A 19,623-nucleotide genomic window follows, 5' to 3' on the forward strand; every position below is an offset into this window, starting at 1 on the left:
GTGATCATAGCTCCAAAACCGTGGAATCACAAAGCGTCCATCTTCCTCAAAGTGGAGTCTTGCGGTACAAGATTTTACGAGAATTATTTATGGCTCCTGATGCAAAACAATAAAAGTCGCAAATGTACTTTGTCGAAATTTTGAAAAAATCGCTTTTATTTTGTGAAAAACTGCTATGGAAATGCAGCTACTGACGAAAATCCTGGAACGTTCTGATTGTGCTGGAAACGTTCGGCTCTTTCACGACATCCATGCAAAAAACATTCTTTATTTCCCCGAAAAAGTCCCACGTTTCCATCAATTCCACACACTCCAAGACCTTTTACCCATTTGAAATGAATGGGCAAATATTCAAACTTACATATTCCCCACATTTCTCAACTGATTCAGTCATTCAAATTCAAAATTTTCCAACTTCCAAAAATTCCCAGCTTTCCCGGAATTCCCAATTTTCCGTAACTCTTTTTCTTAGGGGGGCAACAATTCGTTTCATGAACGATTTGATTCAGTATTTGTGGTTGCCAAAACGATTCAGGGACAATCTTTTTTTTTAAATAATACGATTTAGTAACTGTAGCAAAAAATTGGATAAAAAAATCAAGCAGTGTATGACTGTGAAATAAATACTGGATTCTGCGGGTGAAGTTCCCTATATTCCTGTTATATTCTTGCAAGGGTACTAGGTATGAATGAATTATGGATAGAAAGAAGCAAGTAAATAACAATTACTGACCAATGCATTCACATCTTATTTGAATAAAGTGCAACCAACACTTTAGGTTGAATTAACAAGATGAAACATTTTCTGCTCACATTCTAAGCATTCAAAACATTTTTAATAAAAGTACAGTAACCAACAGTAGATTTACCTGCTAAGTAAAGTTCCCATCGCGTCGTCCATGACTGACAGTGTCCCAGGTGTGCGAAAGCATGTATGTCACCTGATCCCTTCTTGCTTCCTAATTTCCATAACGTCCTTGATCCATCTCTTGTTCTCATTCTTTCTCATAAAATAACTTGTCCTAGACTGTTAGTTGTCGCTTCATGTCGCGTGACCTGCTTCGCTGTCACTTCTGTCGGTCGCGTCTTTTGTGGTTTAAAGGGGAACTGCTCTTTGTAATTTTTGTATTTTGCATAACACAAAAACATGTTTTTCTTTCTTCGTATGCATTCTAAATAGTAAACAAATGCGATCAAAAGTCCGCTTACAATGGAGCTTGTAAAGCGCTCTAAAAAACATCCAAACTATTGCCGACTATGGATGCTGATGTGTCATCCATGTTGCTGATACTTGATCTCAGCGCTGCTTTCGATGCCATCAATCATAACATTCTATTAGCACAAATCAAAACACGTATTGGTATGTCCGACTTAGCCTTTTTTTGGTTTAAATCCTATCTTACTGATAGGATGCAGTGTGTCTCTCTATGTCAGGGGTCGGGAACCTTTTTGGCAGAGAGAGCCAAGAAGGCAAATATTTTAAAATGTATTTCTGTAAGAGCCATGTAATATTTTTTTTAACACTGAACACAACTAAATGTTTGCATTTTTAAGTAAGACCAACATTTCTAGAGTATAATAAGTAAATAAATAAACAAATAAAATTGTTATTCTAAAGTGAACTGTGGAGGGGGCGTGGCCTGCGGGCCTGCAGCGAAGCGGAGTGTTGCCAGGATCGGCCTCGAAATCAGCGACAGGTGCGTAGATGAACCACCTGGGCCTTGTTATCTAATCACCTGTCGCTATGTTATAAGCAGCAGCCAGGAGGAGAGACGGGGTTGGGGCTGGAGCCAGAGTGTAAGCGAGAACAAAAGAGAAAAAGACAAATGCTAGAAAGCAACTGAGAGACTTATTTAAATATAAAACAATATTGTAACCCTGAAACAGGCTCTCATGTCGGTGGTCGGTGGTCTGAAGAACCCCCAGGAGGGCAATCCCCACACTAACCAATAATAAATAAATAACTTCTTACCATTAACGCAACTTCTTGAACAGGTGTGGTAGAAAAACGGATGGATGGATTAAAAAAGCACGAGAATGTTTTATATTTTGAACATTATGTTTAACACTGTGATCACAAGTGGAATTATTCATTACTTATCTTGTCAAGCGATGTCAGCTCAGATTAACCTGAAAGCCAGATGCAGTCATCAAAAGAGCCACATCTGGCTCTAGAGCCATAGGTTCCCCACAGGGTTCGGTTCTTGGCCCTGCACTTTTTAGAATCTACATGCTGCCGCTAGGTGACATCGCAAGCAAATACGGTGTTAGCTTTTACTGTCATGCTGATCATAACAACACACAATGAATGTCCAGCAACTTTTTGCAACTCAACGCTAAGAAAAAAGAATTGCTGATCATCGGTCCTGCTAGACACTGACACTTATTTAATAACACCACCTTAACATTTGACAACCAAACAATTATACAAAGCGACTTTGTAAAGAATCTGGGTATCATCTTCGACCCAAATCTCTCATTTGAGTCACACATTAAGAGTGTTACTAAAACAGCCTTCTTTTATCTCCGTAATTAGAGAATGTTGCACCACGGTACTATTATTGTGACACACACGCAAACAGGAAGTGGATGACGTGTTGAAGTTATGCCAGACGGCACTTAGGAATACATTGATAACATGTTTTGTTATTGTATTTCACTGCTATAATTTATTAAAGCAACGTGAACAAATGGAAGATCGTTCTTATTTATAACAAAACATGGACTTTATCAAACGGAGTTTGCCGACATCGGAATGCAAACAACGCATGAGCGAGCGGCGAATGCATTCACGCCATTGACCGAAGAGTGAGTGAGTCATCAAAACAAAGAAGGTGAAACGCAAACCAGTAAAACCAACAATGGAGGTACGTTGCCCTATCGCAAACTGTGAATACACGACTCGGCACGAAGAGGCGGCAGTGGTGGCGGCGATGCTGAACATCCATGCGACCACACACACTGCAGCCCCCAGGGAGCCACACATGAATGCTAAGGTAGAGAAGCTCAAGCGACCCTCCATCGCGTTGGCGGGAACGGCTGAGACGTGGTCATATTTCTTAACCCGCTGGGACGAATACAAAAGAGGAACCAAATTAACCGGTTCTGACGTAGTCACGCAGCTACTCGAGTGCTGCGAGGAGGAGCTAAGAAAAGACCTCACTCACGCAGCTGGCAAAAGCCTCGTGGATAGTGATGAAAGGATGTTCTTTTGGCTATGAAAGCACTCGCCGTCCGTGCAGAAAACATCATGGTGGCCAGGGTGGCACTATCCAACATGCGGCAGGGACACGAGGAGCCCATCAGGTCATTCCACGCTCGTTTAAAGGGGCAGGCTGGCACATGCAAATACGAACTGAAATGCACAAAAGAGGACTGTGGCCAAATGAATGATGTCACAGAGGAAATACTGCGTGATGTGATCGCTCGGGGCATAGCAGACCAAGAGATACAGCTGGATTTATTGGGCGGGAAAAATCTAAATATGCCATTAAAAGACATGGTAGAGTACATTGAAGCTAAAGAATCAGGGAAGCGCTCAGCCTCACGCCTGCTTGACACCCAAAATACAGACTCGATCAGCAGTTCATATCGGCGAGGGAAACAGCAAGACGTCCGCAGCAAAGGGGGCCAAAGGGCAGAATAAACTAAAACGAAACCTGAGGAGCCCTGTGTCTATTGTGGTGGAACAGGTCATGGCAAGACACCGCAGTGGCGCGTCCGGCGCGCTGAATGCCCTGCATATGGCAAGACGTGCAAGAAATGCAATCGGCAAAATCACCTCGACAGAGTCTCTCTGGGCGGCCGCCCATCCAGACCCCCACCAGAAGAGGCTGATGGGGCGCACGAGGAACAACAGACAGCAGCGCACGTAGAACTGTGCACACTCACAATGGACAGCGTCCACGACAAGATCTGCACACTGCCCTTGGCCCACCACCTTTATGATGATATGTGCGACAAGTGGACGAAACGCCCATCCAACCCACAGCCATACATCTGCCTCACCCTCGCCATCGAGCGTGAAGATTACAAAGCGCTGGGACTCGACCTTCTAAAGCACACCCGTGCTGCAACCCTACCCGCCATGGCTGACACAGGGTGCCAGAGCTGTCTGATCGGCGTCAAGGTCGCCCAGCAACTAGGTCTGAGCACAGACGACCTCATCCCTGTATCAATGACCATGAGAGCCGCGAACAATGAAGGTATACGCATCCTTGGGGCCGCCATCATCAGATTCGCCGGCAGCAGCAGCGACGCCCGGAGGCTGGAAACGCGCCAGATCGCATATGTGACTGACACCTCAGACCGCATATTTCTGTCTCGCACAGCCTGCGTGGATCTCGGCATGATATCTGACAAGTTCCCAACTCTGGGTGAGGTCAACCTGGCGACCTCGGAGCCATGTAACTGTCCCCGACGCGCAGAGTCTCCAGTCACACCTACTACGCTCCCCATGCCAGCTACAGAGGCCAACAGGGAGGCGCTACGGGCGCACCTCCTGAAGCTGTATGCTCAGAGTACGTTTAACACATGCCCTCACCAGCCCCTGCCCAGGATGTCTGGCCCACCACTTTGCCTCATGCTCGATAACGATGCAACGCCAGTGGCCCACCACATACCCATCCCAGTAGCCATACACTGGCAGAGCGAGGTGAAGGCTGGCCTCGACCAAGACGTTCGTCTTGGCGTACTGGAGGAGGTGCCGGTTGGCACACCGGTAACATGGTGTCACCGCATGGTAATATGTGCAAAAAAGAACGGCAAGCCACGGCGCACAGTTGACTTCCAAGCCCTGAACAAACATGCTGTTCGTGAAACTCACCACACACAGTCCCCCTTCCACCAGGCGAGGCAGGTGCCCAGTGGCATGTACAATACTGTATTCGACGCCTGGAATGGCTACCACAGCGTCCCATTACACGAGGATGATCGCCACAAGACAACGTTCATCACCCCATGGGGGAGGTACCGATACCTCTCAGCCCCGCAGGGATACATAGCGTCAGGAGACGGCTACTCACGGCGATATGACGAGGTAGTCACGGACATTGGTAACAAAACCAAGTGTGTGGACGACACGTTACTGTGGGCTGACGACGTTGAAAAAGCCTACTTCCAGGCCGTGCGATGGCTCGACGTCTGCGGCAGGAATGGCATCATCCTCAACCCTGAGAAGTTCGTATTCGCCTCTCCCACAGTGGACTTTGCCGGCTTCACCATCACCATGACCGACGTACGGCCATGCAGTCGTTACCTGGACGCAATCAGAGACTTTCCCTGGCCACGAAACATCACCGACGTCAGGTCATGGTTCGGCCTTGTCAACCAGGTGGCTTATGCCTTCAGTATGGCCGAGCGCATGCAACCGTTCCGGAAGCTCTTGCAGCATGGCGTGCGCTTCGAGTGGTCCCCGGAGCTGGAGGAGGTCTTCCGCGAGTCCAAGGCGACGATCGTCCAGGAGATCGAGCGAGGCGTCCGCATCTTTGACAAATTTAAGCCCACATGCCTCGCGACGGACTGGTCAAAGGAAGGGGTCGGCTTCTGGTTATTCCAAAAGCATTGTTTATGCCTCCCAGTCAAACCCTTCTGTTGCACTAATGGCTGGAAGGTGACCCTAGTTGGCAGCCGATTTACCCACGCAGCTGAGTCCAGATACGCTCCCATAGAAGGCGAGGCGCTGGCAGTCGCCGACGCCTTGGATAAATCACGATACTTCGTGCTGGGCTGCAAAGACCTCATCATAGCAGTGGACCACAAGCCCTTCCTCAAACTCCTTGGCGACAGGGCGCTGGACGACATACCCAACCCCCGCCTCAGGAACCTCAAGGAAAAGACCCTGCGTTACCGCTTCCGCATGATACATATACCAGGCATGAAGAACAGAGCCTCTGACGCGATGTCACGCAGACCAGTTGGCACTCGGAACCCATCACCCATGGTCTTGCCGGACGACAGTGTCGCCATGATGGGCCACCTTCCACACAGCACACACACCGACATCCTGTCCCTCATACGACAGACAGGGACTGCAGACAATGGCGATGAGGATGACAACGGTGATGACGAGAGTGGCGACCTGACCTGGTGCACTGCAGGACTCGAGTCACTACGGTCCGTGACATGGGACCGCGTCAGAGAGGCTACCAGCAGCGATGACGACATGCGCGCGCTGGAGGAGATAGCGATGGACGGCTTCCCGGAGTCCAGGACAGAGATGCCCACGCGATCCGTGGCTTCTACCAGTACCGCGAGGACATCACTTCGATGGACGGTGTAGTGCTGTACGGGGACAGAGTAGTGATACCACCCTCCCTCCGTGACGAAGTACTCGACGCCCTACACGCCGCTCACCAGGGCGTCTCCATGATGACTGCCCGTGCGGAATCGTCTGTGTTCTGGCCAGGTATGACGGCCGACATCCTCACAACCCGGGCTAACTGTGAACACTGCAACCGTATGGCACCTTCTCAGCCTGCGGCGCCACCAATTCCCCCCATTTTACCTGTGTACCCCTTCCAAGCTATATGCGCAGACTTCTTCGTCCATAGGGGTATACACTACCTAGTAATCGTAGACCGGTACTCCAACTGGCCACTCATATCCAGGTCGACTGGCGGCGCAGCAGACCTCATATGCCACCTGCGCCGAGCCTTTGCCACGTATGGGACGCCTGAGGAGCTAGCATCTGACGGTGGACCGGAATTCACCTCTGCCGACACCAGATCCTTTCTATGCAGATGGGGCGTGCACCACTGCCTTTCGTCTGTAGCCTTCCCCTCACAGCAACTGCCGCGCGGAAATCGGCGTTAAGACTATGAAGCGGCTGATCACGGACAACACTGGCCCGAAGGGGGAGCTGGACACTGACTCTGTGCAGAGGGCGATACTACACTACCGCAACACGCCCGACCCTGTCACAAAGCTCTCCCCTGCCATGTGCATCTTTGGCCGGCCCATACGGGACTTCATCCCGATCCCGCCCGGGAGGTACAGGCCCCATGCAACATGGCGTCAGACACTGACGCTGAGAGAGGAGGCCCTCCGCAAACGCCACATCCGTACAGCCGACAGTTGGGCGGAGCACACTAAGCGCCTGCCACCCCTCAAAGTGGGGGATCACGTACGCGTGCAGAACCAAACAGGGCCTCATCCCAACAAGTGGGACAGGACTGGCCGTGTCGTTGAGGTGCGCCAGCATGACCAGTACGTCGTCAAGATTGATGGGTCGGGCAGGGTCTCCCCTCGGAACCGGAGATTCCTGCGCAAGTTCCTTCCTGTCCACGATGAACTGCCCACCCCCCGATCCATTCATGACGACCTGGCAACCCATACTGGCATCCCGCCATCTGTTGCACTGCCTCTGCTGCCTGACCCCCTGAGTAGTTTGGCGTTACCTGCAAAGGTGTCGAAACCCCCTGTATCAGCCCACCCTGCCACCTGCCCGGCCTCCCATGGACCCTTCCCAACTCACTGAGAGGTCCACCGCGCCTGCGACCCCAGATCGCAGTACCCCCGCCAGGCCGTCGCCTGCTCCTGCGGCCCCATCGACTGCCCCTCCCCAGTCGCCCGCTACACCATCAGCCGTGGGCCTGCGCCGGTCCACCAGGAAGCCCGGCACGCCTGCCTGGCATAAAGACTATGAAATAGAGTAACATTTAAGGGGTTTGTGGGTGGTGAATTTTAGTTCTATGTTCCGCATCACCTTTTTTTATGTTCTCATTAATGATTATCACATCATCTCTGCTTATTATTACTTTTCAGCCTTGGTTTACATATGTTAAAGGCTCAGGGGGAGATAGAGAATGTTGCACCACGGTACTATTATTGTGACACACACGCAAACAGGAAGTGGATGACGTGTTGAAGTTATGCCAGACGGCACTTAGGAATACATTGATAACATGTTTTGTTATTGTATTTCACTGCTATAATTTATTAAAGCAACGTGAACAAATGGAAGATCGTTCTTATTTAGTAATATTACTAAAATTAACTCGATTTTGTCCACCGCTGACTCTGAGATCATTATTCATGCGTTCGTTAGGTCTCGTCTTGATTAATGTAACATATTATTTTCAGGTCTCCCTATATCTAGCATTAAAGTGGAACATTATCACCAGACCTATTTAAGCGTCAATATATACCTTGATGTTGCAGAAAAAAGACCATATATTTTTTCAACCGATTTCCGAACTCTAATTGGGTGAATTTTGGCGAATTAAACGCCTTTTTATTTATCACTCTCGGAGCGATGACGTCAGTACGTGACGTTGTCTAGGTAAGAAAGCCGCCATTTTCATTTTCGCAAACACATTACAAACACCGGGTCTCAGCTCTGTTAGTTTCCGTTTTTTCGACTATTTTTTGTAATCTTGGAGACATCATGCCTCGTCGGTGTGTTGTCGGAGGGTGTAACAACACTAACAGGGAGGGATTCAAGTTGCACCACTGGCCCGAAGATGCGAAAGTGGCAAGAAATCTGCCGCCAGACCCCCATTGAATGTGCCGGAGTGTCTGCACATTTTACCGGCGATGCTAAGGCAGACATGGCACAGAGATGTATGGATAACCTGCAGATGCCTTTGCAACGATGAAGTCAACGAAATCACAAAGGTGAGTTTTGTTGATGTTGACTTATGTGCTAATCAGACACATTTGGTCGCGGCGTGACTGCCAGCTAAACGATGCTAACATGCTATTTAGGCTATAGCTGTATGTACATTTGAAATAATATTACGTTTCCTTCCACCCACATTTAATGCGAAAAAAACACCAATCGACGGATTTAAGTTGCTCCAGTGTCACAAGATGCGAAAGTCCTGATCGTTTGGTCCGCACATTTTACCGGCGATGCTAACGCTATGGCTATGAATAGCGTCAATAGCTATTCGCTCAATAGCTTCAGTTTCTTCTTCAATACTTTCATACTCCAATCATCCATTTCAAAACATGCGTAATCTGTTGAATCGCTTAAGCCGCTGAAATCCGAGTCTGAATCCGAGCTAATGTCGCTATATCTTGCTGTGCTATTCGCCATTGTTTGTTTACATTGGCAGCACTGTATGACGTCACAGGGAAATGAACAGTGGCTTCGAGAGAGCGAAAATAAGGCACTTTAAAGCTTTTTTTAGGGATATTCTGGCACCGGTAAAATTTAGAAAAAAACTTCAAAAAATACAACAAGCCACTGGAAACTGATTTTTATTGTTTTTAACCTTTTTGAAATTGTGATAATGTTCCCCTTTTAAAGATTACAGTTGCTACAAAATGTGGCTGCTAGACTTTAGAAAAGGACAAGAAAGTTTGATTATATTACACCTATACTGGGTCACGAGCACTGGCTACCTGTGCACTTAAGATGCGATTTTAAGGTTTTACTACTTACGTATATAATACTAAACGTCCGATCTTGCTGATTGTATTGTACCATATGACCCGGTCCAAAAATCTTTGGCCTATTCTTGATTCGCAGAGTGTTCTCTCCAGCGTTTTTTATTCGGGGTCCAGTACTCTGGAATGCCCTACCGGTAACAGTTGGACACGATACCTCAGTAGAAGCATTTAAGTCCCAAATCTGCAGTCCCACCAAGGTTTCCCAGTCAGTAAGTGTCATTCATTAAATTAGTACAATTTCTCAAATAGCTTAGCTCTGAACAAGCTTCCTACCGCCCATGGAAACGCCTTAACGCCATTAAAGTTAGTCTAAGTCTAAGTCTACCATGAATTGATTAACATGGACCCCGACTTAAAGAATTCGAAAAACTTATTTGGGTGTTATCATTTTGTGGTCAATTGTACGGAATATGTACTGAACTGTGCAATCTACTAATAAAAGTATTAATCAATCAATCAATCAATCAATCAATCTGATCGTGTTTGTTTTTGAAAAGTCGGACTAATACATCTGGATAATTGGATTGGGAACCAGATCCCTTGAGGGGGTGTGTGCAGCCGGAGATGACCCTTTCGTATCACGCATGCACCAGTCTCAACGCGCGGGATTCAACCCGGAATTGGATACCATTCAATAAAAACATTAGCAAAAGATTGTTCATTTCCTTCACAAATTAAAAGAACAGATCAGTTTGAAGTACATCGATGGTGATGGAAAAGAAACAGAGATTTATTTAAGAAGGTATCTTAAAAAATGTAAAATACCGGTTTAATTCGGACTCCCGAGTGAGATGTTAGATTATTAAGCAGGTATATTAAAGGCAAAATATTAAAGCGTACACAAACCTCTTCACGCTGCATTTGTGCACTCCCAACTAATTAACAATAAGTCTGTATTCCACACAACTGGCAAGATAGTCCAAAACATTGCAAACTTCATCTGGGGCACGTACGGTTTTTCGGATTTAACACTCTTATCAATCCACAGAGTCTTTTAAATTAACTTTGAGACATTCAAAACTTTTGTTTTTATGATCCCCCGTCCGAAAATTCCTTGGAAAAAACTCTTCCTTTGCTTTGGACCTGCATCCACTCCGATACATTCTTGGTAGTAGCGTCATGTTCGTAGCGCAATCTAAGATAATTTATTGATGCAGTCTGCCATTTAACATCCATCTATCCATTTTCTACCGCTTATTCCACTTTGGGGTCGCGGTGGGGCTGGTGCCTATCTCAGCTACAATCGGGCGAAAGGCGGCATACACCCTGGACAAGTCGCCACCCCATCGCAGGGCCAACACAGATAGACAACATTCACACTCACATTCACACACTAGGGCCAATTTAGTGTTGTCAATCAACCTATCCCCAGGTGCATGTCTTTGGAAGTGGGAGGAAGCCGGATTACCCGGAGGGAACCCACGCATTCATGGGGAGGACATGCAAACTCCACACAGTAATATCCTGAGCCCGGGATTGAACCCTGACTACTCAGGACCTTGGTATTGTGAGGCAGACGCACTAACCCCTCGGCCACCGTGAAACCGCTATTTAACATTAGCATAGCAATTAGAGATGTAATATTTGTAATCTGTCATCAAAAACAAAGATAGGCAACATTCAGAAAAAAGTGCAGTTCCACTTCAAAGCTAGATTATTGTGTTGTATCATTTGTATTCGTTGTGGCTTTTGTTGTAGCTGACCTTTCTCAACTACCATGGCTATCCGACATTTTTGTTTTGATGAACGTTTACGTCCTTATTTTTTGGAGTGATAAACTTCATATAAAGTCTGCCGTTCTTAAATCAAATGTTTTCCTTTTTCGAGTATCGATAAATGGATCAATTCCCTTTTAAATCGGTATTGGATCGATACCTATCTTACGGAAGGCCAATTTGATGAGTACAGATCGATATACTTCAAATTTAGGAATATAAACCGGTCTATGGATGTATCCATCAATCGTTAAGTTATTCTCTTTTAAAAGAACTTACTGCTTCCACAATTCTCACCCAATTTGAAACATTCCAAAATCAAAATGCTCTTTGCTAATGTTAGTCCAATGCAAAAAGCTACAATGTTAACTTTTTTTTAGCTAAATTTGCTGGCAAACACCTCAGAGTCATACATTTTTTTTACTTAATGCATGCTAACGGTAACATGTTCTGCTATTGTTAGCTACATTCCAACTTTTTTTTTTTTAGCTAAATTAGCAGACAAACACCTCGTAGTCAGTCATTTCAACTATAAACATGCTAACTGTATCTGCTAACATTAGCAATGTTCTAGCTTTTTCAGCTAACTTTTCAAGCCTTCACCTCAGAGTCTCTTCTTCTCAAACTTGACGCATGCTAACCGTTAGTATTTCAGTTCAGTTTAACCTTTTCAGCATTAACACATATTCCCGTGTTTACTTCATACGCGAATATGTCATCCAAAAGTGAGGTAACGACACACTATTTCATAATGTTGACATTGTTGTGAAGGTAACTCCCAATCAAGATCCATCTCCTTCCGGTTCTCGGGTCAGAAATAGCGTGTGTATCCTCTTCCACTTTAGTTTACCAAAGCACATGTCGCTGACCTAAGCAGATGTGGTCTAGTTGACAAAGTTCTGTGTTGCTCAAACAGCCCAGCACCTTCCCAGACAGAAGAACTTCTTGGTCGAAGTCGATAGTGGCTTTCTGGACCCCTCAGAGTGGCGTTCACTTCTGCTACCAAGTCAGCTGTCCTAGAAGCAAAAAGGAATTTTTTTAACGAGAACTTTATATTTATTCAACAAAACAGTGTAGTCCCGGTACCGGTATCAAAATTATTTGGACTAGCCATAACTCCCTTCTTATCTCTCCCTGTCCGGCAGAAGAACAGATATGAAGATTCGCTCTGAATGAGGGGGGGTGAGTATCCAATCACATAAAACTCGTCAGTACTCACAAAGAAGGAGAGCAACATGTTGATTAGGTGGGCAGATATATATTTGCAAGGCCATTTTCAAAAAGGATACTTATGAGAAACTACATATTGTGAAAAGATGTCAGCGATGAAATGGGGAAAGGTCCGCCATTTCCACTCAAATTAACTGACTCTAAGGGGCTATATACGACATCGAATGGGTGCCACAAAATGTGAGTTCAAATATTTTATTTCTTTTTTTCTTCACGTTTAATATGTTTTTTGCAATTTTAATTTTGACAGTACCACAGAAGCTATGTTTTAATTGCTGATGTGAGTTAATTGATTTTTAAATGCACCAGAAAATAACCCGTTTTGTACACTTTTGATGTGTTTAATGCACAATAGTGCGTAAATGTGTTTCTGTATAGTATTTCTGCAGAAATAAAGTTAAAAAAGTTTAAGAACCAATGATTGTCACATACACACTAAGTAGGGCGAAATTATTCTCTGCATTGAACCCTGCATTTAACTCATCACCCTTGATATGTCATGTGGTGACATAAAGTATGGTATTTTGAGAGGTAATCATTGAAGTCGGACATCACTGAAGGCCAAGGTGGGAAACGAGCGGCCCGCCAATGGGTGCTTTCAAATAAACTTTAAAGAGGCCTTTTCTTTTATACTTCATATTTTAGTCCACTACCTTTACAGTAATTTTAGCCAACTGTAATGTGATATAATTTTGTTGACTAAAACTCATCTAAAACTAAATACATTTAGATGACTGAGATTTGACTAAAACTAAAATAAATGTTTGACAAAGGCTTATAATTATAACCAAATTAAAAACTGCTGTCAAAATTAACACTGGTTTCCTAAAAGTCAGTCAATGGCCAAATCGTACAAAAAGTGAGGCATAAAAAACGCAGTGGTAATGCTGTAGGTAATAGATACTGCTGTGCTTCCATTACCTTTTCTTTTCGTGTGATCCTGCGATCTGTGATCTCTCCACCCGTCGTATTCTGAGAGTGGCCGCTGCATTGTACCAAAACTGTCCGCCGCTTTTTATCTTCCAGGTTTTCCCACAAGGCAAAAGTTATGTTTTTATAGTTCTCTCTGGGAGTCCGGTGTTTCGTTTTGGGAAAGGTGTGGGAGCCAATGTTGGTGGCCCCCCAGCCGTGTTCAGACCACACAGGTTCAGTCTGAGTGGCTTGGCTGATGGTGGCCCTCTGCAGACGGACGGAGATCCTCTGGGCCGAGCCGGTCATCAGGGTGATGCTTTTGGTACCCTGAGTCGGACTTGCTGATGTGACACCAGGGAACTCGAACACCTCGTCCTTGTCTGGAGGAAGTGAAGAGGATTACTGAGGAATCAATAGCAATATAGTAAGACTGCATATTGATCGACTACCACTGAAAAATATGGCGGTTCATTCAAGATGGCTGACCGGTATCGGTGTGCAGCGAGGGGCTGGTGGGCAGTGAACTGTGTGTCCGTCTGTCAGGGGTCACACATCCCAAAGAACCAGAACGCAGCAGCTTCCTGCAAGCCAGAACTAGTAGCTCCCTGCACTGTTTATGGCAGTTGACGCCACAGTCTGAGAAGTCAAAGCACACCAGCTGAAATTCAGGATGACAACTGATTGCATCATTCATTATACAACAGATCGGGACAAAGAACCACTTTATTACCCTACAGGATTTTTGCTATGTGACGATTGCGACAATTCAGACAAATCCAACCATTCGCCTTAAAGTATAGCCTTGGACAGCTATTTTCGTCTATCCTGTGTGAGCTCTGACCTTACCCAGCATTAGTGAAGTAGTGCGTGTGCTTAGCAGGTTACAAGTATTGTTGCTGTGAAAGTTTCCGGTGCCTGAAACTGCCATTTTTTAACAAAAGTAAAATAAATAAAGCCTGTGTGCTGCAACACAAAGCTATGGCGGCTATTTTATGACTCAACTAAAGTCTGTAAACCCGCTGGTTTGAGCCAACAAAAGAGATCAGATCGACCCTAAGTACGGTTCAGGTCTTAAGATACCACCAGCTGTTATAGGTAATATTGGGGGCTCGTCCGGGATTCATATCGTAAAATGTTTTGTTTAATGTGGGAAAAGACGTGGCAGGATGCAGAGCAGTTGAGAAGTATTGTCGCTGTGAAAGTCTCCAATGCCTAAAACTGCCATGTCTAAAAATAAAAAATAAAATACAGTTTGCATACAGCAAGACAAAACTTTGTTATCTCTTTCAAGAATGAAGTCTGGGAACTTGCGGTGTTGCTTAATAACTCAGTGAGGCAACAAAGGGGGTCAGTTCTTCCCTAAGTATGGTTCGGGTCCTAAAATACTGGCCAGCAAGAAAAGGTAACAATCTGGCAAATTTGTCCAGACTGTGCAATTTCCTAGCACAATTTTTTCCACAATCCTCAAAATTTACAATTTCTGCGACAACAAAACTCAAAAAGTGAAGCGTTGTTAATACTTTCCGAATGCACTGTAAATATGTACGTTTCATTTATGTTGACAACACATGTCAACATGAGTCAGTCAATCTATGTTTATGTCGGTGCCCATTGAACAGGCTGGCGGATATCAACATAAGAGGTTGTCGACACAATTGAATCGAAACAAAAACTAGCCCTTACTTGCATATTTACTTGTGACAAGCGGTTCTATGTTGACATCGACCCCAAGGATACACATGGCATTTTGGGGGGGGGCCTCTAAAACAACTTCAAAACCCTCTATCAATGTTTTATATACATACTCAAGTCTATATATAATGTAGTAACAAACATGTTCTTAACAATATCTAATATGTATGATATTTACCTTATTTTGGTCATTTTAATTAATAGTGTGCCTTCCTTCTCTGGTACATTTACTTTCATTTCCATAGCGGCGCACTTCCGACTTCAACCAGTGAGTGTGTTGTAATCATGGCAGCTTGGTAACAGACAACGAAAACGACTACTTTTGGACATCAACAACCCTTTTTGTTTTTAATCTGAATATGCAAATGGAGGGTGAACCATTGCTTATAGAGGCAAGCACAAAGAAGAGGGTGAAACATTGGAGCAGACAGAAGCCCAGAGAGAAAGAGAGAAAGAGAGAGAGAGAGAGAGAGAGAGAGAGAGGTGTGATTTGGTCACGCTGCAAATCTGGAACTTTTGAGCCAAGCTTTGCCTTTATCAACTGGAATCGTCCCCGGCCAGCTTAAGGAAATGTACAAATGTTCATCGACTATTGTTCATAAAACATGCAGCACATTACCGTACACTTCAGTGCATATGCTGAGCGAATACTTTACAGCATACTTGCCAACCTTGAGACCTCTGATTTCGGGAGGTGGGGGTGGGGGACGTGGTGGGGGGTGAGGCGGAGGCGTGGTTGGGGCGGGGTGCGTGGTTTAGAGGGGGGTAGTATAATTCACCAACGCGAGTATTTCATATATAATTTTTGTATATATATATATATATATATATATATATATATATATATATATATATATATATATATATGTGTGTGTGTGTGTGTGTGTGTATGAAATACTTTACTTTCAGTGAATTCTAGCTATATATATTTATTTTATTGTATATATAAATAAAATAATTACTTGAATTTCCGACAGCACTTATCAAATACACAGTAATAAAACACAGTTGTTCCACTAACTGTACTGTGCTTGCTAGTTACTAAAAAACAACAACAACAACAACAACACTTACCTTTCACTATTTGAGTAACTTTTGTTCTGCCATTTGCGTATTGGCGAGCGATCTCCGAATCCGGGAACATAACCTTCACGGATTTGTTGTAGACATCCGCAAATGAGAACGGGATGTTGCTTCCAGCTATCAGCATAGCCATCTTTGTCTCAGCATAAGATACACCATCGGGTCTTCATTTTGCGAGGTGGCCCATAATACTGGGTTGTGAACGATGCTGCGCTGTGGACGCTTTGTGCTTCGCTGACCATTCATGGCTGAGTATATTCGTTCACCGTGTTCAATGGAGAAGTCTGTTCGACAAAATTTACAGGCAACATACCTCTTCCCCTTCGAACTCTCCTGGATAAACTGAAATTCTTGTTTCCATTCGTTTTGGAACTTCCAAGCGTATTTTTTAATTTTGCTCGTTGACGGTGTAATATATTGGGTTGGAGTCAATAACCAGGCGACGTGATGAAGTTACGTCTCTTTACTGTGGGCTTCTGAACAGACTCCCTAAAACATATGTTCCTTGACTGCACTTAAATGTAGTATATATGTAGAATATATTTATATTATTCATATATTATATATTGTATATATAATATATTATATATATTATATTATTTATTATTATCATTGTTTATTGTGAGCGAACTGTGGTGCTGAATAGCTCCAAGGGATCGATAAAGTACTTTCTATTCTATTCTATGTACAGTAGATGGCAGTATTGTCCTGTTTAAGAGGGTCACAACATTGCTGAGTCTGTTCTCATGGAGCTTGAGGGAGCATGGCCTCCAGCTCTGACTGAATTTCGGGACAAAATTTGTCCCGGGAGGTTTTCGGGAGAGGCGCTGAATTTCGGGAGTCTCCCGGAAAATCGGGGAGGGTTGGCAAGTATGCTTTACAGATACTGTAATATGATTGTTCATATTTTCTAATCAGTACAAACTAAGACATGTCTCGTGCTGACGTAGAAGCTAGCTTATCTTTTGCCACAGTTAGCTTTTACGGCTAATACCGTAGCACACCGATGTGTTAGTACGCTAGAAAAAGGGTTCCTCCGTGTTCGCTCTTATGATAACAATTTCACTCCAATTTGGTTATTGTACAGGTTACAGAACGTAAATGAAGCATTGTTGACAATTTTTGAATACATTTTCAAAGTAATTTATCGGTAAAACTGATTGCTCCCATTGACTGCATTGCTAGCCATGTAGGACGAACCCATTTTTATACGTTGGAAAGCGAAAAAAACAAAAACCTTTAGTCTTCTTGTCTCTCATAAGTATTGTGAACAATAGGCACAATTCCAAAAACGCAATTCCCCTTTAAGTAGGCGCTTTTTGATAAAAAGAAGAACATGGTGGACCAGGACTTGATAATGTAGTTCACATTGAAAAGTGATTAACATAAACTGGTCCTAAGGGGAAATGAATGATGTATGCATAAAATAAAATACCTTTGCACTTGTAGCCTTGTTTGAGGAGCCCCCAGAGCTGCAGAAGAAGATCAAGAAAATCATATTTGTAAGATTCATGTTATGAATGGAATGTCACAGATATAATGAACTCCATTCATCCATCCATCCATTTTTCTACCGCTTGTCCCTTTTGGGGTTACGGGGGTCACTGGAGCCTGTCTCAGCTGCATTTGGCGGTAGGCGGGGTACACCCTGGACAAGTCACCACCTCATCACAGGTGGCACATAATCAACTCAATCAGGATTGTTTTTAATCTCAGGGCATTTAATCGATCGTAATTGGACTGTTTGGTTGGTTTTAGAGACGTGTCGCCGGTCATCTGAGTAGGTTTCATCGGTTCGTGCTCATAGACTTAGATTGATCAGATGTAGTACCACATATAACACTGTCCTTTCAACCATTCCCAAAAGACTCTGCTATTTAGCCTCCAACAAATAACAGGATTTCGAGAACATCCTGGTCACAGAAGGTGACCAGAATGCCATTTGTGCCATTTGTTTACAACTGCATGGAATGCTTACGCGGGGGATTCCGACTCTTTTAGACTGGTAGAAGTCGATCCACACAATACCTCAAGAATAACAAAAGGAAATTACACTTCATTGACTGTCATTGGCTTTGACAGTTAGGATTACTCGTTTGCATCAAAACAGTTGTTTTTCTCACTACGAAAGGGCGAAACCATCCTTGTCCAGACACACCCTCCGTTTTTTTGGGAATATAAATATTTGGGGTTTTGTCACTTGTCACTGGACTAGAGCTGACCAATCTAAGTCTATAAGCTCGAACTGATGAAGCCTACTCGAAGACAAACCGAACCATACTTGCTAACCTTGAGACCTCCGATTTCGGGTGGTGGGGGTGCGGGGTGGGAGGCGTGGTCGGGGGTTGAGCGCGGGGCTTCGTTGGGGGTGGGGCTTTGTTGGGAGCGTGGTTAATGGTCAAATATATATATATATATATATATATATATATATATATATATATATATATATATATATATATATATATATATATATATACATATATATATATATATATATATAAAAGAAATATTTGAATTTCAGTGTTCATTTATTCACACATACACACACACACATAACACTCATCTACTCATTGTTAAGTTAAGGGTTGAAATGTCCATCTTTGTTCTATTCTCTGTCACTATTTTTCTAACCACAGCTAGGCTCTCTGGCAGAGAAGTCTAGCAAAACTCCTAGCCATTATGGACAACACCTCCCACCCACTACACTCATACCTTGCGGAGAGAATGAGCACGTTCAGTGGAAGGCTCAGACTCCCAAAATGTAACACGGAACGACACAGAAGGTCCTTTATACCGACAGCCATCAGACTGTATAATGCATATGTTCCTTGACTGCACTTAAATGTAGAATATATGTGGAATTTATTTATATTATTTATATATTATATATATAATATATCATATATATTATATTATTTAATATTATCATTGTTTATTGTGAGCGAACTGTGGTGCTGAATTAAAAAAAGTACATTCTATTCTACATTCCATTATATTCTATGTACAGTAGATGGCAATATTTTCCTGTTTAAGAGTGTCACAAGTTCACAACATTGGAGCATACGGCAGACAAACTGCTTTACGGTAGACAAAAATATGACTGATGTTGTCGTGTGTCATTACCGGGCTGGGAGGACTTTAATGAAACTGCCTTACAATAAACCCACATAAGAAACCAAGAACTTGCCCTTGATCATTCTACAGTTATAATGTCATTGGGCAGGCTCGCTCTTTATACTCTGGGAAAGCGGGCGTGAAAACAGACTGTCGACACGTCACTCAGGTCCGCTTGGAGCTGGAGGGGGCGTGGCCCCCAGCTCCGCCTGAATTTCGGGAGATTTTCGGGAGAAAATTTGTCCCGGGAGGTTTTCAGGAGAGGCGCTGAATTTCGGGACTCTCCCGGAAAATCCGGGAGGGTTGGCAAGTATGAACCAAACAGTCCAGTTGCAATCGATTGAATGCCCTGAGATGACAAAGACCTGGATGAATGAGAACATCAATTGCCCAATGATTCTGTTTACCAATAACGACATGAAGGAACCATCAATGATTGCGCAACGGTTGTATCCACCGAATCAGTGCCAATTGCGTC

The 19,623-nt window shown here is 44.1% G+C and overlaps 1 protein-coding gene across 5 annotated transcripts in view; it reads right to left on the bottom strand.

Annotated features, from left to right (window-relative positions):
• Nucleotides 1-814: 814 nt before the first annotated feature.
• The window catches only part of rasgrp3 (RAS guanyl releasing protein 3 (calcium and DAG-regulated)), an 88,496-nt gene continuing 69,687 nt past the window's right edge, over nucleotides 815-19,623 (bottom strand). For 4 of the 5 annotated variants that reach the window (XM_061911085.1, XM_061911084.1, XM_061911086.1 and 1 more), the window contains 4 exons: nucleotides 17,464-17,500; nucleotides 13,740-13,889; nucleotides 13,263-13,633; nucleotides 815-12,127 (listed from right to left, as the gene is read on the bottom strand). In XM_061911085.1, the coding sequence (XP_061767069.1) occupies nucleotides 12,119-12,127; nucleotides 13,263-13,633; nucleotides 13,740-13,889; nucleotides 17,464-17,500 (567 nt within the window). In that variant the 3' untranslated portion in view covers nucleotides 815-12,118. Of the gene's footprint in view, nucleotides 12,128-13,262; nucleotides 13,634-13,702; nucleotides 13,890-17,463; nucleotides 17,501-19,623 lie in introns of those variants that run through there. The other variant, XM_061911087.1, reaches the window with a different exon arrangement.

Source organism: Nerophis ophidion, linkage group LG09 (genome assembly GCF_033978795.1).
Source record: "Nerophis ophidion isolate RoL-2023_Sa linkage group LG09, RoL_Noph_v1.0, whole genome shotgun sequence".
Classification (NCBI taxonomy): Eukaryota; Metazoa; Chordata; class Actinopteri; order Syngnathiformes; family Syngnathidae; genus Nerophis; species Nerophis ophidion.